The sequence below is a fragment of the Erythrolamprus reginae genome, chromosome 3 (genome assembly GCF_031021105.1).
Source record: "Erythrolamprus reginae isolate rEryReg1 chromosome 3, rEryReg1.hap1, whole genome shotgun sequence".
Classification (NCBI taxonomy): Eukaryota; Metazoa; Chordata; class Lepidosauria; order Squamata; family Dipsadidae; genus Erythrolamprus; species Erythrolamprus reginae.
In genome coordinates this window covers 149,748,828-149,772,624 of record NC_091952.1, presented here as the reverse complement: position 1 = coordinate 149,772,624, position 23,797 = coordinate 149,748,828, and the positions used below count along the sequence as shown (strand labels likewise).

General features: G+C 37.5%; 2 protein-coding genes across 14 annotated transcripts in view; one reads left to right on the top strand and one right to left on the bottom strand.

The window, feature by feature from the left end:
- Window positions 1–6,807, top strand: part of MTRR (5-methyltetrahydrofolate-homocysteine methyltransferase reductase) — a 35,688-nt gene extending 28,881 nt beyond the window's left edge. For 4 of the 7 annotated variants that reach the window (XM_070747037.1, XM_070747035.1, XM_070747036.1 and 1 more), the window contains exons 13-15: window positions 580–672; window positions 775–957; window positions 5,291–6,807. In XM_070747037.1, the coding sequence (XP_070603138.1) occupies window positions 580–672; window positions 775–957; window positions 5,291–5,435 (421 nt within the window). In that variant the 3' untranslated portion in view covers window positions 5,436–6,807. The remainder of the gene's footprint in view (window positions 1–579; window positions 673–774; window positions 958–5,290) is intronic. The other 3 variants (XM_070747031.1, XM_070747030.1, XM_070747032.1) reach the window with 1 other exon arrangement.
- A 1,515-nt stretch (window positions 6,808–8,322) lies between these two features.
- The window catches only part of SEMA5A (semaphorin 5A), a 245,461-nt gene continuing 229,986 nt past the window's right edge, over window positions 8,323–23,797 (bottom strand). For all 7 annotated transcript variants that reach the window (XM_070747020.1, XM_070747021.1, XM_070747016.1 and 4 more), the window contains 5 exons: window positions 21,476–21,646; window positions 19,233–19,388; window positions 18,308–18,355; window positions 16,652–16,863; window positions 8,323–15,040 (listed from right to left, as the gene is read on the bottom strand). In XM_070747020.1, the coding sequence (XP_070603121.1) occupies window positions 14,921–15,040; window positions 16,652–16,863; window positions 18,308–18,355; window positions 19,233–19,388; window positions 21,476–21,646 (707 nt within the window). In that variant the 3' untranslated portion in view covers window positions 8,323–14,920. The remainder of the gene's footprint in view (window positions 15,041–16,651; window positions 16,864–18,307; window positions 18,356–19,232; window positions 19,389–21,475; window positions 21,647–23,797) is intronic.

Below are 23,797 nucleotides of genomic sequence, written 5' to 3'. Positions count from 1 at the left end.
TGAGAACCTAGATTGTTGATTCTATGAACTGCTTAGAGAAGGGCATAAAGCACTGTGAAGTAGTATATAAGTAATATTGCTATTGTGGTAGCTTTTCTTCATTTAGAGATTCGTTGAAACCTGCAGTTTGATGAGTCCTTAAACTTCTATGTACAATGATCCCTAATTCCAGATTAGCACAGATTTATTGGTAAATGGACTGATTGATCAAGAATTTAAATTTGTTTTCAGATTCTAGGTTTAACGTTTTGCTGTAATGTGTAATGTAAATGCTACCATAATTGAAGTAAAGCCTTGTAAATGTAAAACATCAACTTCATTGCAATGGGAGTCTCAAATCCAGAATTCTTCATAATGTTATGCACATATAATTGCTCTGTACAATTTACATTAATTATGGGGGGAAACTAGGTATATGTTACTCTTTGTATGTAAAAAAAATATTTTACTATAAATATTGTAAATTTTAGGTTTATAATCTGTTTCTCCTTCAGGAACTAATAATAACGTAACTTCTGATAGAAGCTATGCATAATACATTTTACAACTGTATTATTTTTAATCGGCTATTTTATATAGGCAGAAGCTCAGAGAAAAGCACCCAGATTGCATGTTTGGAGAGACATGGTTGTTTTTTGGTTGCCGCCATAAGGCCAGAGATTACTTGTTCCGGTAAGTTTTTCTTCTGCTCCTTGTTAGCATATTAACATTTAGCAGTTGTCCATTGGAACCGTATTTTCTTCATTCAGCCTCTTCCTTGGTTTTGTCTTTCAGAGAGGAGCTCAAATTCTTTCTTAAAAATGGCGTGTTAACTTACCTGATAGTTTGTTTCTCAAGAGATCTTCCAGCTGTGTCAGAAACTGCCCCTCCTAAGTACGTTCAAGATAACCTCCGGCTTTATTGCAAAGAGATTAGTAGGATTTTGCTGCAGGAAAAAGGATATTTTTATGTGTGTGGGTGAGTAATACTGAATTTTTATAAGCGTTGGGCATGCAAGAATGCGTTAAACAGTTTGCTGCTGTAAGCTTAGCATGTACAAACAAAAACCTTCAGGCTTTCATCACTGGCAATACAAAAAGTGAGAGCAAAATAATAAAAACCCCAAATCAATGAGAAATCCAGGTGTTTTTGTGGTTATGACTTTTTTTAAAAGATGAGGAAGTCCTGGAGGCAGTTTTCATTACTGCTCTCAGTGGGAAGATGACAGGATAACAATAAAAGTTGCCTTTGAAAGACTGAGTAAAAATGAATTTGAAAGAAGGGCAAGTATTTCTAGGTTAATCTTGTTGAGTTAAAATAATAGAGAAATCAGATTACAAGTTAAGGCAAGTAAATGGGCTAGGATGCAAACAGAAAGGCAAGATTAAAGGCCCCGAAATAGGCTAAAAACATCAGTTACAGAGAAGTCTGTCTCTCTTGACTCATACTGATATATAGACACTGAGTAAGCAACATTTTATTTGTTCACCTATTTATTGAAGAAAATGATACAAAGGTATATATTTGTGTATAGTAAAAGCATGTGAAGCTTTAATAACTACTGTGCCTGCCTTAGGGCAGCAATAACTGCAACTAAATGTTTCCTGCATATCAGCTTGCACGGGTTTTAGCCCATTTCTCTTTATAAAACACCCCCAATGCAGGAGTGTTGGATTAAGATCAAGACTTGGACTTGACCATCCAAAACATTAATTTTCTTTTGCTTTAAATATTTACTTACTTATTTAATTTGCAGCCCATCTCACCACAAAGTTGTACATTTTTTGGTTATAGAGTTTTAATATTGTGGATTGTATTGTTGCCACATGACTCACTTTCTCTTGACTTATAAACCCACACAGACATAGACTCTGACATGTTCCTGTATAATTTTCTGGTACAATTCAGAATTCATAGTTCCATCAATGATGGCAACTTCTCTTGGTCCAAAGGCAGCAAAATGGGCCCAAATTATGATCCTGCCATTGCCATGGGATGGGATAAGGTTCTTCTGCTTGATTGTAATCTTTGTCTTTCACGAGATGTAATGTTTTTCATTGAAGCCAAAAAGTTTTATTTTGGTTTCATCCATCCACAGAAGGTTCTTCCATTAGTCTTCTGGTTTATCCACATAGTCTTTCACAAACTAGACAGACAGTAATATCCTTTTTGGAGAGTAGTGGTTTTCTCTTTGCAGCCCTGCCACACATGCCATTGTTGTTCAGTGTTCTCCAGATGATAGTCTCATAAATATTAGCATTTGCCAATGCAAAATAGACCTTCAGTTCCTTAGAAATGAAGTTACTTGAGACCTCAAAGAGTATTTCATACCTTGCTCTTGGTTGTTATGTTACCTCATTTGTACCTGATCTCTGCCTGACAATGGAGTGGAAGATTCCAAACTTTAGGGAAATAATTTTGTAACATTTTTAGCCTGAGGAGCATCAACAATTGTTTTTCAGGAATCCACAAAAATCTTGTTGGTTCACACTACCAGACATCTATGATGTAAAGATCAGACTTTAATGATGAATACCCAGAACTCTGTTGTTTAAATAAGGCAGGACCTATGGTACCTGGTTCTAATGTCCCCTTTAAATAAACTGATAATCCTAGCAGTTCACATACAAATATGTAGCTTTGTATCTTTTCTTAAATCATTAAATGAAGAAAATATAATGCTTTTGAATCATTTAATTGATTTTTCTTTATCTAGTTATAATACTTGTGCGGAAAACAGATCACAATTTAATTCATGTCCTATCCAGAAAAATTGAAAATTTAAGCTCATTTTTAAATTTTCAGAAGCTGTTTCTGGCCCCCACTGTAAAATAAAATGAAAGATCAGTTGTATATTTTAAAGTAGTGTTTTTTTAAATTTATGCTGAATATAACTTTTAGTCTCATCCCTATTTGGTGGGGGGAGGGAGGTGTTAAACGGCATTAAATTTAACAGCACCAAAATTAGTAGTTTGTGTAGGAATATGAAAACCACCTTTGGGTTTTGAAGTCTGAAAGCCTCCAATTTTGTAGAAAATCTATTGGGCAACATAATTTGAAAAATTTCAGGGGAACTATTTCTACCAAGGGGATTGTTTCTGCTTTAGGTTGGGTGCTTTGTTTTTCAAATAGACAGATGAGATTCTTTGCAGACTACACAGTCCTCAATGTGTGACCACAATTGAACCTAAAATTTCTGTTTGCCAAATTTAAGTGAATTTTGCTACATTTTACGAACTTTTATACACCAGTTAAATAAATCACTGCAGTTGTTAAGTTAACCTGGCTTTCCCATTGACTTTGCTTGTTAGAAGATTACAAAGGGAATCATATGACCCCTGGACACTGCAACAATCATAAATATGAGCCAGGTGCCAAGTATTTTAATTTTGATCATCTGACCATGGAGATGCGGCAGTGGTCATAAGTATGAAAAACAGTCATGAGTCACTTTTTTTCAGTGACGTTGAAACTTTGAGTGGTCACTAAGCAAACTGTTGTAAGTTGAGGACTACCTATATAAAGCTTTCTAGCTAGAACCCACTGGGAGCCTTGCTCTGCCTGCGTACCAGAAGGGAAAAACCCCCTGTGGAATAGTGTAGCACTTTTGATCGCACCCAGTTTATTCCATATGAGTTTATCCAAGAGAATTTCCCAATCAACTGGGGCTCAGTGTAAATTAATATAACGTGGCTATTGATAAATTATATGTTTATCAATATTTAAATGTTCGACATATATGAATATGTGGAGACATTTTTGTAAATACCATTTTTTTCCTAAGTATTTCAGAAACCTAGAAGTAAGACCAGCAATGAAATTCCAAAATTAAACTAAACATGTAAAGTGGGTAATTTTACTTCTTGAAGCCTGACTATTAAAAGGGATATATTTGTTGTAGTTGACTCATGTCTAACTTCTTGGACTCGGACTTCAATGAGAATGAATCGGGTCTGTCTGGGGGTCACAGTCCAGTATATCTGTCGGAGGAGCCGGACAGTGAATTGGGGCCTGGGGATACTCTGGAGGTTGCAGACCCCCCCCCCCGCCCCCAGATGTGATAGTGTCGGAGTCAGAGGAGGAGCAGGATATAGTGGACCCCATTTTAGATGCGAGGGAGACAGGAGTATTTCCGGCAACGTAGATCACGTCATCACAGGTAGCATAAACGGGGAGGAAAAATGGAAGCTTATTGCAGAATTGCAGTGTTCCTTTCTGAATAGAGAGAGATAACAGCCGAAGCGTTTTTCTGTCTGAAACCTTGCAAAATCTAGTCTTGAGAAACATTTGTAAGTATCTGTTCACGCCTAGAATTAATTGACTTTTTTACAACTTTCTGTTGGACATTTATTATCAGTGGACTGATAACGCTGGAGTCTTGGCAAACAAAGTGCCATTCCTTTGAGTTCCTCGCTGTTTCCAGCATTCTGCTCTGTAAATAGACTATAGTACATATTAATTTGGAATCCAAATCTTCATTTGGGCTTAATTGCGGCTAATTGACAGAGCTGGTCAGAACAATATTGATGATACCTATATTCAGAATTTTGCAAGGTGAGAACTAGAGGATTATATCTTGTAATTTAATACCACCATTGGCCATTTTCAAAAGGGCTGTGGTGTGCTTGACTTAATGTAATATAATATTTAACAGAATATTTAAATGAATAAAATTTCACAATCTATGTTCTTCAATTTGATAGCAATACTGTATGGACTGGTACCTGTGTTAATACCTATATTTTTATCCTTTAATGACTCTATAATCCAGTGGTTCTCAATGTTTCTAATGCCGTGACCCCTTCCTCATGTTGTGGTGACCCCCAACCATAAGTCTAGCACCAATTCTCCCAACAGAGCTTTAAGCTGATTGGCAGGAAGATCTGAGGGACACCCCCACTGTAAACGCCTGATAGGTCAGATTGTAAAAATATGTTCTATGGTGCCAGGATAGAAGCTTTAGTTCCTAACACCATGGGAAATTTGTCCTTTCCCATGGTCTTTCACTCCTGTGAAACGGTCGTTCAACTCCCAAAGGAGTCCTGACCCCCAGTTTAAGAAACACTACTGTAATCCCCTGATTGGGGTGGAATAAGAGTGACTGAATGAAGCCAAGCATATACTGGCCAGATGCCCTTCCAGACACCTACAATGAGCCTGCAACAGATATTTTCTCTTTATGCCCAGGGAGAGAAATATTTACCGCTACCTAGAATCAAACTCACAATCTGATAATGAGGCAAGAGCCCCACCTCTGTTAATTTCCATTTATTTAATGATAATTGTTTTCTCTCTTTGTTTTTATTTTAAGAGATGCAAAAAATATGGCTAAAGATGTGAATGACACTCTGGTGGAAGTCTTCACCACTGAGAGACGAGTTGATAAATTGGACGCATTGAAAATACTGGCTACATTAAGAGAAGAAAAAAGATACCTGCAGGATATCTGGGCCTGAACACTAGCTTTTTGAATTCATTTAACCAGTGCAAACAGCAATCTTTTAAATGCCTACTTTGGTTTGTAATTTTCTCTCAATTATTATTTGAACTATTTTTCTAGGGAAATAACAAAGAGAAATACATCATTACCAAGACATTTGTCACAGTACAAGTGGCTTTAAATAAATGGTGCCACTTATTTCCATCAAGGAAGTGTTTCATTTTTTCTCTGAAGTTGATCAATGTAACTTTGCCTTAGGTTTGAAAATATGGCATAAATGGTATTACATGTTTTCTTCAGCTATTAACAAATGGAAGAGTTTTTAAAACAAAATATATAGAGTGTAAGAGATGTTATTCATTCAAGTCTAGTCTTTCTGCTTTTGGGGAATGCATAATTATAAAAAATAAGTATGGCATTTTTTGGAGTATAAGACATACCTTTTTATCCCCAGAAAGAGTGCATCTTATACACCAGATGTAGCCCACCCCCACCCTTTGGCCTCTGCCTCCTAGCAATGTACCTCCTTGTAGCAAACAGTTCAGAGCCTGATTAGCAGAAGCAACTGATCATCAGCATCCCAACCATCAGCTGATTGGGGCTGCAGGCAGGCCAATGTGCTAAAATGAAAGTGAAGCTAAAACTGCTAGGAGGCAAATTGCTGGGAGGGAGAGGCAGAGGCTAATCAGACTGCTTGTGCTAATCAGACTGCTGAAACTGGATGCAAGGAGGTAAATCAATAACTATAAATGTCTGTAGAATATTCAAATTATTAGACTTCTTTTTTAAACACTGCTTTATTATTGTTCTAGACAACTTAACAAAACAAAGAAGCCTTTTAAAATAAATGCTTGATCTGAAGACGCCCGGTGCAATTGTATCTTTTAAAAAAAATAACAGAGAATAATGTATACTTCAGGAAAGCCACATCAGTTTCATCTGTACATGTATAATCTGAAATGTAATACTGTTCTGCTTTATTATTAAGATAAGGCACTGAGCTAAACCTTGATTTAGTCATGTTTTGAGTAGATCTGTTTAAAATAACTGGGAGGAGTTAGTGTGACTATATTTAAGAAAACTTTCTGGCATTAATATACTGCCATAATGTACATTTCTCCGATTCTTTGCTATTTCTATGGGTCAGGCACATATACAAATACACAGCAGTGTATATTATCTTTGCTTTTTGCTGGGAGTCAAATTGCTGGGAGGCAGAGGGAGATTTTCCCCCCTTTGTTTTCCTCCCCCCAAAACTAAGGTACGTCTTATATTCCAAAAAATATGGTACTTTTTTTTCTGTAAGTACTTATGTATAATTTATTTATGAATACAGCTGGAGCACTTGTATTAATTGAATGATCTTTACTAACTGTACTTCTAAACCAGAGGTTGCCTTGGCTCCATCCTTTTATTTTGGCAATGCACTCTTTTGCGAACAGAGGAAATTATGAAAATAAATTTTGGGTTGACATGGTATAAAACAAATAATTTTCATGAAAAAGAGCCCCAATCCTGAACAGAATCAGCTACCATTTAATGATGGACCTAATGTCCAGTTCTTGCCCAAATAATGTTCTATGAACAGTGTTTTGATATGAAGAGGGAAAACTATATGTTAAATTTCCTTCTCATCTAAATATGATCAATGAAATGCGCATGCTTTAGTGTTGAAAAAATATATGAATATTTGAAACATTTCCCTTACGAAGCTCAACTTTTGAATTAGTGGCTGTAGTTGTGGGGCTAATCACTAAGTACATTTTACACAGCATGGAAGGAATCCTTGGTTAGAGCCAAGTTTTCACTGCCTTTGTATGTTGCATGAAGCTAGCCTGCTTGGCTAGCTGACTATTTGAAATATTGTGGAAACCAGGAAAATGAACCACGATGGTAATCAGGTAAAGCATGTTGTGTGAATAATCTTTTAATTGAAAAACTAGCTTTTAAGAGAAATAATGCACAAATAATTTCATATTTCATTTTATTGTTATTTTAAAAGGTGACTGCTGCTACTTCAAAAGTGATTTAAAAGTCATTCATTTTTTTACTGTAGTGATAGTCCCATAGCGACTTGTCAAAACCCTTGGGTTAAGCTGCAAAAGAAGAAGCTGGGTTGATTTGAATAAATGTAATGCTCTCCAAATATTCTGAAGTGTGACTGAATCAAACTTAATGTTAGATAGTATGCAAACTGTTACTGTTTTCAGTAAAAAAAGAAACTCTTAAGGCCGTCTTTAAAGGTATAACTATTTTGGTTCTGTGTTGTCATGTGAGGATCCCATGCTTCAATATGAACGTCTCAAACAGAGGTGAACTTTAGTGCCTGCAGAAGAAGCTTTTGCTTAACCTGCAAAGCAGTTTCAAAATCTTGCTTTCTTTTTTTGCTAGTAAGGTTATTTTAAACAGAAGCAAGGTGAGAAGGTATTAAAGGAAGAGCTTCATTGCCGATACTCAGTTTAGGAGCTTTTAAAGATCTTAAATTGCAAAAATGATGGTTGAGCATTAAAATCCACTAGCCCTTAATATATGTTATACATGCTGGTGGCTGTGCCTATTTCCAGGAGTAATAAGTGTTTTTCCCCCAATGCTGAAAAGGTTGCTTCCAATTATCACCCAGTTTTCTATAATATTTCTAAGTAATAAACAATTATAATATGAAGATAAGAAAATGTCTCCCATTTTCGACTTAAAATAAACAGGCCGACTGACAACAAAGAAAACAGCCTCTTAAAACAGAAGCTGCATGGCAGATACCCTGCTTGGCAGTTGCTAATGCAGGATACTAAGGTTAATTTTAAAAATCTCAACAAAATGATCTTTATGTGGTAATAAGAGATAAAAAAGAACATGTTTCAGAATCTTAGGTGTCACACCCTGATGGAAAAGTTAGAAACGACAGCTTTGTTAGCAATATGTTTATTTACAAATGTACAGGTTGACAGCAGTAGTCCACAAAGGCAGCATCGATTGCAAAAATAAGCATTTCTGAAATATCCCCTTTTATGCAGTAGGCTCTGAAGGATCAGATCAATTCTCCTTCTAGCTTCCCAATGGCATACTTATCACTAAAAATTTCAGGGTGCAAAAAACCAAGACAAAGTCATGCAAAATAGCTTTTTAACTACCGTAAGTAATCGGCCTTCCTAGAATGCAATTATCCCATACTTTTGATACAAGGTTATGCATTCCTACTTAGATGTACTGTAAAACCTATTAAATTTATTAGGACATACTTCCGACCATACAATTGCAGCTTAGGTTTGACTTTTCCTAACTATGTTTCTCCCCCTCCCCCCCACTTGGATGGTGAAGTCATAACAACTCCATGACAAATACAAAGAGTACACCAGGGATCAAAACCCAATTGTGTGTTGATAGAATTTCAGTTTGAAGATCTTTTATTTCATTAGTTGCAGAGAAAAGTCTAAAACATAAATGAGATTGGCTCTCTAAAATATTATTCTGCTTACAAGCCTGGAACAAATTTCTGGTAGCCTAGCAACTCTCATTAATTTCCATGTGATGATTAGGGAAAGAATAAGGTGCGGTTTCTTTCTTTTGCACTATGAAAAAACATTAAAACTTTATGGCTGATCTACAAAAACATAATTATCAACATTTCTGGGTCTTTCTCCTATAGTGGTGACAACAGTAGCCCAGCACAGTTCGAGCACTCCTCAGTTTCACACTATAATTGGGACCAGAAACATTGTTGCTAAGTAATGCAACCATAAAATGAAACATAATTTGACTCCTTTGCCTCCCATCCTTGTGTAAAATGAGACATCAAGTGATTGCCAACTTAAATGCCAAGCTATGGTCATAAAACCAAATACCAGCAGTCATGATGTGAGGTCATATGACTGCAACTTGCAATTGCCTGCCAGCTATCCCATTAACTTTTGTTTGCTCAAAGCCTCTATGAAGGTCGCAAATGGCAGACTCGAGATTACAGGCGCTCAATCATCATAAATGAGCACAAATTCCAAGCACATGATCATAGGGATACTGCAAGGGCTGGTTGTTGGTCTTCCATTTTTCACAACTGCTGTAATTTTGTAATCAACCACTACCCATAAATCAGTTCTTCCTTGTCCAGTTCTACCATACTGGCGTGGGGTGGTGGGATTTGGCAAAAGGGGCCAAGCAGGAGTGAAACACATATGGAAATTTATGCAGTGATGGCGATGATTGCATAAAGCAAGGGTTTCCAATCTTGGCCACTTTAAGACTTGTGGACTTAATAATAACAACGAGTTGGAAGGGACCTTGGAGATCTTTAGTCCAACCCCTGCAGGAAACCCTACACTACTTCAGACAAATAGTTATCCAACATCTTCTTAAAAACTGCCAGCCTTGGAGCATTCACAACTTCTGGAGGCAAGCTGTTCTACTGATTAATTGTTCTAACTGTTGGGAAATTTCTCCTTAGTTCTAAGTCACTTCTCTCCTTAATCATTTTCCATCCATTGCTTCTTGTTCTACCCTCAGGTGCTTTGAAGAATAGGTTGACTCCCTCTTCTTTGTGGCAACCCCTGAGATATTGGCACACACTATCATGTCTCCCCTAGTACATCTTTTCATTAAACTAGACATACCCAGTTCCTGTAACCATTCTTCGTGTTTTAGCCTCCAATCCCCTAATCATCTTTGCTGCTCTTCTCTACATTATTTCTAGAGTCTCAACATCCTTTAAGCATCATGGTACCCAAAATTGAATGCAGCATTCCAAGTGTGGCCTTACCAAGGCCTTATAAAGTGGTATTAACACTTCAGGTGATTTTGGGTGTATCCCTGTTAATGCAACCTAGAACTGTGTTGGCTTTTGAGGCAGCTGCTGCACACAGCTGGCTCATATTTAAATGATTGTCCACTAGGACTCCAAGATCCCTTTCATAGTTATTACTGTTGAGTATACTGTACCAGTGCATTTTGTTTTTCTTGCCTAAATGTAGAACCTTACTTTTTTACCATTGAATTAATTTTGTTTGACAGCTCAAGATCCTTCCGTATTTTGCAACTATCTTCTGGAGAGTTGACTATTCCTGCCAGTTTGGTATTATCTGCAAATTTAATGAGTTCCCTATCTATGCAAAGCAAGGCTGGCTGGGGAATTCTGGGAGTTGAAGTCCACAAGTCTTAATTGGACCATGATTGGAGACCCCTGGCATAAAGGTTCATGCCTGTTCTGAAGAGGACTGCCCTTTGTTTTCACCCAATGATCTGAAGGGGAGAGGCTGGATGGATTGTTTTCAGAGAGATATGTCCTATTAAATTTAGTTTATGAGTTAATTTCCCTTACTGAACTCTTGTTTTGAGTATGGACATGCGCGTTTGCTGCCCAATATAAGGAGGAATAAAAAGGAAAAAAAATCAATTCTTCTACAGCATGGAGAAGATCTGACCACCCTTTAGGTCAGTGGTTCTCAACCTGGGGATCGGGACCCCTTTGGGGGTTGAATGACTGTTTCACAGGGGTCACCTAAGACCATGGGAAAAGATAAATTTCCCATGGTGTTAGGAACCAAAGCTTCTATTCTGGCGCCTTGAAACATTTCTACAATCCGACCAATCAGGCGTTTACAGAGGGGTGTCCCTTTGACTTTCCTGCCAATCAGCTTAAAGCTCTGTTGGAAGAATTGGTGCTAGACCTATGGTTGGGGGTCACCACAACATGAGAAACTGTATTAAAGGGTCGCGGCATTGGAAAGTTTGAGAACCACTGCTTTAGGTGAATTGAATTTCCAAATCTGAACATCAGCATTTCTGTTAAAGCAAAGGTGTCCAAACCTGGCTATTTTAAGACTTGTGGACTTCAATTTCCAGAATTCCCTAGCGCTGCCCACACCTATGCCCTCCCCCTGCACATGGGCACAATCCCCCCTGCTCCCCTCCCCCTGCAAGCATGCGCACAGACTCCTGAAGCCTGGGGATGGTGAACAACAGGCCAACCAGACTTTGTTGGCCTGTTCTTCACCATTCCCAGGTTTCAGGAGGCTTTCCTAAAGCCTGGGGAGAGCACAAATGGCTGAAAATCAGTTGGCCAGCTCATGTGCACTGGAGCTGACATAGGGCAACACTTTGTGTGCCCTCAGATATAGCTCTGTGTGCCACCTATGGTACACATGCCATTGGTTTGCTATCACTGTGCTAGACCACATATGACCCTTCATGATTCTCTACAACCTCCGATTATGGGTGAAAAGTGCCCCCATTTTCCTGATGGAATAGTGGTGGCTGCAAGCCAACATACCATGGGGGAAATTAACTGCTGCTTTTCCTCAAGCATCCTTAAAAGGGGTTGTCAGATACTTTAATCCTCCACAGTTCTTGACATTAATCCATTCTGTGTTCTAATGTGTTCTGTCCTCCATGAAGCCTATTTCATGGAAAGGAAGATTCTGCTTCTTGGTTTTGCCCTGATACACAAAATCTAAGATGTTCAGAAGAGAATTAGGCAACCGAAATAGGAATTAAGACAATCGTTTTCATGGCACTTATATGCAATTAGAATTTTTCAAATGCTACACTAGCACTTATGTTTAACATGACCCATTAATAAACCTCTTTATTTGTAGAGAGCCAAGGAGATGCCCGGAAACAAATAAGTCATAAGCTGTTATGTAAGCAAAAGTGATAAAAACATACTTTGAATGCTAGGAACAGAGGTAGTATTAAGAAGAGACTCAGGATAGCCCTCCCTGACTTGGAATTGATGGGGGTTGGGGGAGGAAATCACAAAGCATATTGAAATGTTCTATTATTGCCGCATACCAATAACATATAGTATCACTTTTTTTTTTGTCTGATCTAATTGATAGACACATTTTTTTAGAGAGACAAAATTTCTGATTGACAAAAAAGAAAAGAAAAGCTGATTTCGTTTGTGGCCCCAGCCCTGCTCACTTGTTTAATTTGCAAAAACTGGCTCTCCCTATATATAAATGCAACTATATGCCCACTATTGATGGGTAGTAATCATTCCCATATTGTCAGGAAGGAGGCCCTTTTCTCTGAGATAAAACTGCCACCCACAGTTGAATTCAAGTTGGTTAGATGGTAGGAAAAGAGATGACCAGAGACCCTCATCTTCAAACACAAGGCATGTAGCCAAGATAATATAAATGTAAAAGATGCAGCCTCTCATTTGATGCATCCTTAGGGAAGTGAAAATTATGGTTTGTGGGCCAACATATTTGTTACAAACCCTATGTTCTAGGAACTGAATAGTTGAATTATTTCTTAAAGACAGTGACATCTCTATGGATAACATTGCCTTGTAACAAGGCAGCGGTGAACTGATGTAAAACAGAGCTTGCTGTTTCCTGCGGCTGATACTAAATCTGCCAGGAGAAAAATAAAAATTATACACAAGTAAGCACTTCCTCTATTTACATGCTGATGACAAAGTCCACTTACTGTATAGCACAATACTTACGTCTACTCAGAAATCACTTCCACAATACACTGGGCTTATTCCTTGACACAAAAAGTTGAGGGTTACAATCTTGATGCATCAAATTATAGTAATGGTTTGCTTAACACATGTCACCATTTTACATTTTAGCTTAATTTCTAAAACAGTATTAAAAATAGAAGCACTTGTGCTTTTTCATCTGCTCTTAAGAAAAGCAGAGCAAAAGCAGGAATGGATCTTCAGGCAGGCACAAGCCATCTGTTGAAATTAAGAAAGGCTCTTCAAGATGAAGGGACCTGTTTACAAGGTCTATTTCGTAGAAATAAATTACCATTTCTAAACATTCCTGATCAGTCTACAGTAATAATTATGGAGAGTTTAGACTTGATTTGCAGTCAAGCTGGAAATTGAAACTAGGCTTCCATTTATGCTCAGCAAAGAAAGCCACTCTTGCTGTTATAAGTCTCTTAGGATTTACAGTAAAGCATGGGATCTTATCCTGCATTTAATCTCAGCAAATTGAGTCTTCAAATTGAAATGCAAAGATGATCATTACTTTTCTGGATTAGATTCCATAAATGAAATCATTCAGCAAGTTCAAGGAATTAAACAAGTTATTCTTTTCCCCCCAATTTTATTTTTGTTTATAGCAGGAATATGCTCTGAAGGGTTGTTTATCTGTTTTTGATATAGTAGCTATACAGATGTTCATTGCTTATTCATAGCAAAGTTGTTTTTATAGTTTAACTTTTTTATTTTCATTTCTTTGAGAGATTGAAGGGCCACTTGGCTTGTGATTAGGGGTGTGCTTGTATATATTTTCAACACATCTCATTCACTGGGATTATAACCAGTTTCTTTTCAGTTTTTAAACTTTTTCTGTCCCATTTTTTAAAAAAATCTCCTTTTGGACTTGTGATTATCATGGAGTTTTTAGTTCCTAAATAGGATGTCTCAGTTTTTAAAAATTGCTTGGCTATATTTTAATGTGGTTTTTAAAAAAAATATGTTGTCTTTTTCATGGAATGTAAAAAAAAATCTTAGATGGACACTTAAAACACTTTCAACAGCATAAACAATTTAGTGACAAAGAAGGAGACAGATGATATTACAAAACAATTTACTCTTTTGAAAGATAAGGGTGGCACCCTGTTTCTTTAGAATTGTAATAGAAACATTGAACAATATTATTCCTTCAGAATGTTTAGGGTGGAGTTTAAGAAATGATCTGTTTGAAGTTTGATATGCTTTAGAATAAGGTTTTTCTTGCTGTTTTGGTTTTCCTTTTGCAGCTTTCATCTTTTTCTTTCAGTACATAAATGCAACAAAAATATAAAACACAGTTTGTCAGTTTCATAATGAACATTCCAGGTGGATCCTTACGTATAGGCTGCAAACTGGTGCTCAGGATGCAGGTGTCCTTGCTTGGTACAGAACTCTATCTATGGCAATATCATGCAGAATTCAGCGAGCCCTTATTTATTTTCTACAAATCATTCCATCCTGGCCGATTGAAACAAACCGTGCCTATTTCTAGATTTACTATGCTGCTTGTTCTTCTGTTCCTCTGTGGTGCATGCCAGCTACAGAGCTTGCACCATAATGGTGGAACCATACAAACGACCAGCTTCTTTAGGACATACTGCATCAATATCCTAATCTGGCATGGAGGATGAAGTGCTTAAGGCCTCTGCTGCTAAGAGTAATTTCATTCAACAATCTGCTATTTTCTCCCTTGGCTTCCAATTCATGGAAGAGTTGTCTCTTAGGCAAATGAGAACGCTGCATCCAGAAGGCCCTTCCCATACATAACTGAGAAACTGAAGAGATGAATTAGTAGGATGGTAGCAAGCCCCAAAGTGTCCTACACAAGACATTTTATTTCTTGCCTGCATAGTTCCAATGTACAACACAATACAAATATTGCATTACCAAAGTTGTTTCTTTACTGCAAGATTGTACCAACACAACAGAGTGTTTTTTGTTGTGTTTAAAGCTGGCAACAACATGGTATTAACAATCTGATATTCACACAGAGGGTTCACATCTTGGAGACCCATATGAAATTAGCAGATGCCTTTTTAATATTCATCATAGTGATTCAAATCCGTAAAATAGGCATTGGAATACGCTTTTGCGGTGAGATGTGGATTGAAGTACTTGTTTTGTTCTTCTAGGATGAGATTATTTTTATTAAATGCCTGGGAAAAGAATAAGAAAAGGAAAAGAGTAAATTCTCATTAAAATAAATGTATATTTATGAGGTGCAGTGAAGAGAAGAGAAAGAGAAGCCAACATTATGGTAGAAATTTGGGAATACGAAAAAAAAAAAAGAAATCCAGTAAAAAGATATATTCAAATAAAATAGGAAGTGGTTTAAAAACAATTATTTTGTTGACATTTTGTTGTCAACAATTGTGGGCAACATGAAAGAACAAAATTTGAATAATGTGACAAATAATTGTTGAAAAATATATAAAACAGATGATGATGAGGAAACCATAACTTACATCACTTTAACATTTGAAAGATTTGAGCACCACTAGAGATACCACAGAATTTGCATACCAGTCTCCCTATGACGTGGCAGATGGCTTTAGAAGTCAGCAAATATAATCAGGATGTGAAAACTGCTTTAAAGTGCTGCCATATAATTCAAGAGAAGTTCTGCCTGATCAAATCTAGAAACAGAATCAGTTCTAATGCTGGTTCAACAGTATGAATTATGTTCCTTTATGCATACTAGGAACACACTTGCTTTTTGGAATTGAGAGCCATGCTTAATACTCTGTATGCCATACCTGAGGTCATTTTGACAAAAATAGGCATGACTAAAACAAAAAAACCCAAATAATTTAATAAAATTAAATGCATTGAAAAAGCTCAGTGGATTATGTTCATCTGTCACTTCAAAATTAGAATTCTGGAGGATTGTGAGCTTGACTGTAACACTGGAAGTCTAGCTATGCCCCTCCTGAAACAGCCCATAGTAGTGATTGCAAACCTTTTTCAGTGCCAAAAATGGGAGTGCACACACGGGCCAGCACACAACACCCCCCCACACAAACACATATGTGCCACACTGCATATGTGTGCATGACCCCCATTGGCCATTTTTCGCACTCCAGGGACTTCAGGAAGCTTCCCTGAGGCCTCTGGAGTGCAAAAAATGGCCCAACAGGCAAACAAGAAGTTTGGATAAAAAGACTTCAGGTTTGCCCGTTGGGCCATTTTTCATCCTCCAGAGGCTTCAGGGGAGCCTCCTGAAGCCTGTGGAGGGCGAAAACGTCCTTCCCCAAGGCTAAAAATCAGCTAGCCAACTTGTGCATGCGCACTGGAGCTGACATCGGTCAATGCCCTCAGATATAGCTCTGTGTGTCACCTGTGGCATGCGTACCATAGATTCGCTGTCACGGTCATAGTAAACAATGCCGTCTGGCGGGACCCAGGGGAAGAGCCTTCTCTGTGGTGGTCCCAACCCTCTGGAACCAGCTCCCCCTGGTGATTATGATTGCCCCCACCCTCCTTGCCTTTCGTAAACTCCTTAAAACCCACCTCTGCCGTCAGGCATGGGGGAATTGAGACATCTCCCCCAGGCCTATACAGTTTATGCATGGTATGTTTGTTTGTGTGTATGTCTTGCTTTTTAAATAAGGGGTTTTTAGTTACTTTTAAATATTAGATTTGTACATTGTTTCATTATTGTTGTGAGCGAGCCATCCCGAGTCTATGGAGAGGGGTAAATTAAATAAATTTCCAATGAAATTTGTGTATCTACATTTGACAACAAATGGTCACTATTGATTCCTTACCTTAATGGCATCCACAGAATCATACTTGTCCAGTTTGTTAAGGTGATTGGTGATGTTGGTGTTCAAGGGTGCTGGGGATACTGGATGAATGACAGTAGCATCATGAGACTGTTGCTGATATCGCTGGCAATAAGTGTAAACCAGAAGTGTCAGAAGGCACCCAAGAATTGAGCTACTCAACCCCACGGCCGTCATGTGGAACAGATTAAATTCTACAAATTAGATGAGTGAGAAAAGAAAATCAATACCTTATTTAGTTTACATGTTATAATTTTTTTGTATATTACTTATTTTGGAAGCAAAGTAAAATACTAAATTTTATAGTGATGACAGAATTCCGCTTTCTGAATTTCCTGCCTATTTTTAGAGCAGAACAAGTTTGCAAGACCACCGCAATCGTATGGACAGCTAGTTGATGTAGTGGTAAAACTGCTGGCCTAGAAACTGGGAAACGTTGAATTCTAGATTTGCACGAAAACCACTGGTTGACTTTTGGGCCAGTCATTCTCTCTCAGCCCAACCACCTCGGAAGATTGTTGTTGGGGAGAAAACAGAGGCAAGAGTATTAAATATGTTTGCTGCTTTGATGTAATATCTATGAATAGTCTGGATAAAATAATAATACCAATAAAAACCCACATAGAGTTGGTTAAAATCAGGTGTGCTAAAGAAACTGAAGGCATTATTTTAGCATCTCAAGAACCAGCTTTATCAACTGACTACAAGAAGGTGTAAATTCAACATGTAAAACAACAGCAAATGCGGACTTTGTAGTGGGAAAGAATGAAACAATTGAGCATTTGATCACTGGCTGCAGCAAAAATTCACATACCAACTTCCATCAGCATCATGACTGAGCTGCCAAAATTATTCATTGCCAGAGATTTAGATTCAAATGCACTAAAAATACTGGGACCATCAAATGTTATAACTACCTGTCAAGGCTTGCACAATGCCTTAATTTATCCATAAGCAAGAAAGAGTCAGACTGCAGTGAAAGAATTAATCCCAATTCTAAAGAAATACAAGAAAAGAATTCTTTACTATGCCTTCACTGTTGCTTATAATGCCATAATCAAAAGATTCCCAGTGGTACCTAGCATAATCTAACATGAATAGTGAATGGTACAATAATACTGACATTCTGACAAATCAACAGACACTCTGAGATAAATCCCATGTAGATACCATTTAAAATATAACCAAATGCCAAGGAAGGAAACCCAGATCCCAGATCAACTCTCCATAGCAACCATCACCCAGATAAGCAGCAAACAGCCCTAGATAAACAACTGGGGAAGAAACAACATCCTAATCATGGAACCATTAAGGAAGAAACTGCATCCCCAACAAGACTGGCAGGACAAGCCACTATGCCTAAACATTCTGTAAACTTCATTTTTCCATTCACAACAATGATATTAGGTCTCCTGGAAATGGAAGGTCTGCAAGCTCAGAGCACACAAAAAACCCAAGTGTTAAATACTGCATTGCATCAATTACCCACTAATGGAGCACAGGAGAGTAACAGAAATTTGAAGTGTGCAATTCCAGTCTTGGCTGGTGTAAGAAAAATAGAACAAACTCTCATGAAAGTGTTGAGGGTGGAAAAAGAGGAATAATTATCACAAATAAGGCAAAAAGGAAGAATCTTACCACCACATCTTTTTTCTTTCATACTGCTGGTTCTTGCAACGGTTATATCTGCAATAGGAAATAACTGAATTAACAGCTGAATGGTGAAAAATGTCTAAGTAAATTTCATTTGACTGCAAGCAAATTATTCCTCAAAGGATACCTTAAGTACGCAACACAAGTTGCTAATTTGTCAGAACAATAATGCACTCAAATCCAGTAAGTAGATACAGCAATATTTATTATTGTTGTTGTTGTTGTTGTTATTATTATTATTATTATTATTATTATTATTATTTTAAGAAGGTACTTGGTTAACACCTAGGATGCTGGCAGCAACCCGTATCAATCATTAGCACCAGTCAGTGATATTTGTGGTGCATTTTTAAATGTCCAGTTGACTGAGTTTCATGTTTAATGAATAAAAGAAATTAATAATAATAATAATAATAATAATAATAATAATAATAATAATAATGCCTAACCCAGGTCCTTGGGAAGCACTAGATAGGTGGATCAAAATGTACCTCTGCCTGACTGCAACCAATCATAATAATTTTATTAAACTAGTATTACATGCAATAATGTTTCTCAACCATGGTGACTTGAAGAGCTGGCCAGGGAATTCTGGGAATTGAAGTCCAAACATCTTCAAGCTGCCAAGGTTGAGCAACATTGCTGTATAGCAATGTCAGCAGAATGTAAAAGCCAAGGTAGGAGAAAGAAGACAATTAAATCAATCAACTGGATTGGCATGTTCATTTGGGATAAGTGGAAAAACAAGTAAATCATCCTTGTCTCTTCCTCCAGCTCCATCTTACTGAACAGAGACAAGCCTTTAATTCTTCATTTTAATATCTCAGTCCATTTTCGGCAAGGTTGCAGCTATCTAACCATGCTTGTTATTCAGGAATCACATTAGGGTATCATCTGTGCTTGCTCTTACCTGGTATGAAATTGGAATCAAAATCACAAGGCTGACTTTCAGTCGTATTCCCAAAGCACTGCTGACCCACAGGAAATAAAACATTACACTGGCGAGTGCGGACCCGGACTCCAGATGCATCACAACCTGACCAGTCCGACCAGTCTGACCAACTATCTGCAACAGACAAAAGTCAACAGCCCATGAAGGGACTATCAGTCCACTATGTGCTCCCTTTACATTTTCTCCTATCCCAATCTTCAATCTTTTCCATTTTTAGCATATTAACCTGATTCTGCATGGACTATCAATGCACTGGAACAATGATTATGTTTTAGACCAGGGGTGTCAAACTTGCGGCTCATGATCCGATTGAATCACACACTAATCACACCCACCCCTGTTTTAGCGAGGGAGTAAAAAGTCACGATACATCACGTGACAACTATGTGCAAATTTGACACCCCTGATTTAGACCAACATTATGTTGATTTAAAAATGTGCAAATTTTAAAAAATGCAGAGTTTACATTTAACATTACATCTTTCGGTGTGCTTTGTTGGATCTAGATGGCTCAACAGTGTGAGCTTCAGCAATTCACCTACCCTAATGAGGAACAAATTAAACTCAACCACTTTTCTCTGTTCAAAAATTTTCTGGTATCCACACCTACATCCTTAGAGAAACAGATATAGAAGGGAAACAGATGGTGGAGGAGCATATATAGAAATTCTGTCAACTTTAAATTAAAATACCTTTAGCTTTTGGGGAAATAAAATACACCAGAATTAAGGGTTACATACATACATACATACATACATACATACATACATACATACATACATACATACATATAAACTTAAAGGTGGAACAGTTATTAATCTTGTTTTTGTTCCACATCACTGGGTGCTACTATTGATGGCAAAGTGATGAAAATGACACCATGATCATGCAGGATTGGAGAGTTTATCAGTTCTTGACAACTGGGGAGAAGCTAATATGAGAAGCACTATCTACTCTTATTGAGTGTAAGGTGTAGTTTTAGCCTGGGTTATAGCCTATCCTGACCGGGAAAGATTGATATTGGAAGCTAAACTTCTGGAGAAAACTGGTAAATAAATGATAAAAGTGGGGAAGATAAAGTGGGGAAGAACACCCCCCCCTTTCGGCCCTACAGCTTCCCCCTCCCCCAGGTATAGATATATCTTCCATCCAGCCTTCTTCCTTTTAGCACTAGGTGTTAATTAGCAGGCAAGAACATTTTACAGGTTTTACAAAATGAGACTGACACAATAACCAGCTAATGCAAAGGGATACCAATAGCAGTAAGTTTAAGCCTTTGGAGCCAGCTTCCCGCCCCCCGCCCCCACGAGATTAGGATTGCCCCCACACTCCTTGCCTTTCGTAAACTTCTTAAGAGCCACCTCTGCCGTCAGGCATGGGGGAATTGAGACATCTCCCCTGGCCTATATGTATTTTATGCATGGTATGTTTGTGTGTATGTTTTATTTTTAAATAAGGGTTTTTTAATTTTTTGATTATTAGATTTGTTGCTGTATATTGTTTATTATTGCTGTGAGCCGCCCCGAGTCTGCGGAGAGGGGCGGCATACAAATCTAATAAATAATTATGCACTGCCCCACAGTGTGTTACAGTTGAATTAGTTAGAAACGGAAAAGGTAAAACCTGCAAATACAAGTGGAAAATATAGCTAAGCAAAGGACTGGTCTGACCGTTGCTTTCCATGTGGCTTCCAACTGGAATTAGACAACTTATCCAGTTGGAAGAGAACCTGAGTTTTCTGCTTCAGCATCTTCAGTTTTTATCAGTGAAAACATGATTTCCACCTTGTATGCTATCTTTTGTTGTGGCTAATTCCATTCCGAGAAATCTTCAGAGCATGTCTGCATGGATTATATGGCTCAACAGCGAGTATTAGAGCAATACAATAGGTTCATACGGCAGGGCCTAACCTAGATTAACAGATGAGGGCATCATATCAGGACCATCCCAATGGGATGAATGAAACCTACTTCTAGATCCCCCATGAAGCTGGATTGGAATTCTAGATCTGGTTCCATTATTCCTACATCACCTAACCTATGGCTTTAGATAAACTAAAAGATCTTCCTCAGTATAACATATGTAAAAAGGAAAACAAATGTAGAAACAGTAAATAATTCTAAACGTGCTGCCTAATTTAATCTAATTCTTCACAATGTCTGTTCTACAACTGGTGAGAAAACAAACAGAACGTTTCAAACCTGGGCATTGTTCTGTATTGCAAAGTGCTTCTTCGGTGTGGAGCCCTAAACAGATGTCACCTCCATAAGCCGGTGCTGGGTTTGAACAGGAGCGAGTCCTCATATAATGGCCACTTCCACAAGTAGCAGAGCACTTGGACCATGATGACCAACAGGACCAACTTCCATCAACTAGAAGCAGAAGAAAAGTGCTGTTGTTCATTGTTTCTCAAAAAGCAAATGCCGTAAATACATTCATTGTTTACAACTAGACCACTGCAACAAGATTAAGTCACAAGCCCGCAAATATAAGTATATATTCTTAAGTATCACTTCTAGAAAGATAATTCAATTATGATAAGATGGGAGAAAGTCCAAAGCAACTTCAATGCTGCCACTTCCAAATGGGAAGTACTGTATAATATCACAATAGCTACGCTGAAATGGGGTATGAATGATTTTCTACATTTCTGCCCTGTGGCAATTCAGAGACTCTGGATGGCTTACATAGAGTATAACGTAAAACACCCCTGCTATCATAGCTATAAAAACAGTAAAACAATAACACCACCCATATGGAAAACTATAAACAACACAAATGAAAATGGCATGCAAAAATCAAAAGAAGCCCCTTCAGAACAACTATTTCTAAACGCTTCTGAAACATTAACAAGCAGGGGGCTAGCCTGATCTTGCCTGAGAGGCTGTTCCACAGCATTGAGGCTACCATTAAAAAAAAGAGCAACTTATTTTTTACAATCACATTTTTAGGACAGCCTAAGTCAACCAATACTGGACAGGAGCAAAAACAGCCGACACAAATCCTCCACTGGTAAAATCAGATAAAAATGACAGAAAGCAAAAAGGATCAAGCTCTGATAATTTTTTTCTAAAAATGTGTGCAAAACACAATTCCTTAACCCAGGGCCTAGAGAAAGAGCCGTCTTCAAATTTTACTTAAAACCCTGCTGTTCTGTTCGGGTCGTATGCGACCCGAAGCCAAGTTTGAGTCCCTGTAAAAAAATTTTCCCTGCATATCTGAAACTTGAAATTTCATGACTTTTCATCATTTCAGGGGTTCTCTCTATGAGAATTTTTTTTGGGGGGTGGGGGGCTTAGTTTTTGCTGGGCAAAAAAAGTTACAAATCTTCTGTTCCCGGGTCACCCTGACCCGGACCGAAAACTCTTCATTTGCAGTGCTTATGTTTGGTCTTTTTGAAAGCTTTTTTCACTTGGAAAGTAGTCTGAACATTTCTGCACACAATGATATGAAAATTGAAATGAAAAAAGTAAATCTTATTGGTTTATTTTGCGGATATAATGCACGCCCCCCCCCGTTTTTGTGAAATTTTTTTCAATTTATGGATAGTTTTGCTTGCAAAATGCATTCTATTTTACTAAAGTTGGTGTGGGATTGGTAGCTTGAACATTTCTGAATATAAGAAAAATATAAAGGAACTGAAAAAAATGATTCTTATTGGTTTTTTAATATCAGAAATAAGGCCTCCCCCCCCCCCCTCGGCTGCTTGCAACCATTTTCACTTTTTATTTTTTTATGCTCCAAATCCAAAATATTCTTTAAAATCTTAGGCATTCATTTACTCAATTTAACAATGCTGATCATCAAAAAATATTTTTGGGGTGGTGGCTAATTGTTTTCTGGGCAAAAAAAAATCATAACTTCGAGTCTGTTTCTGTTCGTATATGACCGGACCAAAAATAATTTTTTTAGGTACTTGAATTTGATCTTTTTGAAAACCTTTTCAACTGGAAAACTAGTTTGAACATTTATGAACATAATGATATGAAAATTGAACTGGAAAAATTGAGACTTATATTTTTATTTTGATCAAAAAGCCCCTCCCCCCATCCTTTTTTAATTTCGTGTCAATTTCTATTTTTTAAGGCTACAAATCCCTAAGGAATTTTCCCCCAAAAGGTTTGATATACTAAATTGAACATTTCTGAATATAAGAAAAATATAAATGAACTGAAAAAAATGGTTCTTATTGGTTTATTTTTGCCACAAAAGGGCCACCCCCCCACCCCCCGGCCTTGCTATGTGCCATTATTGTCACTGTTTATACATATTTGTCTAGAAATATTTGGAATATCCTTTTGAAAATCAACCACATTGTAGCCAGAGAACTAATTTTATGAAACAAATCCATTTTACTAAAAAAAAGTATGTAAGTTTGAAATTAACAGCATAATTTTTATATAAATTGAAATAATTGAACACGGGGGGAGGCATACATTTATGTGCAAAATAAACCAATATGCATCAATTTTTCCAGTTCAATTTTCATATCATTATGTTCAGAAATGTTCAAGCTACCAATC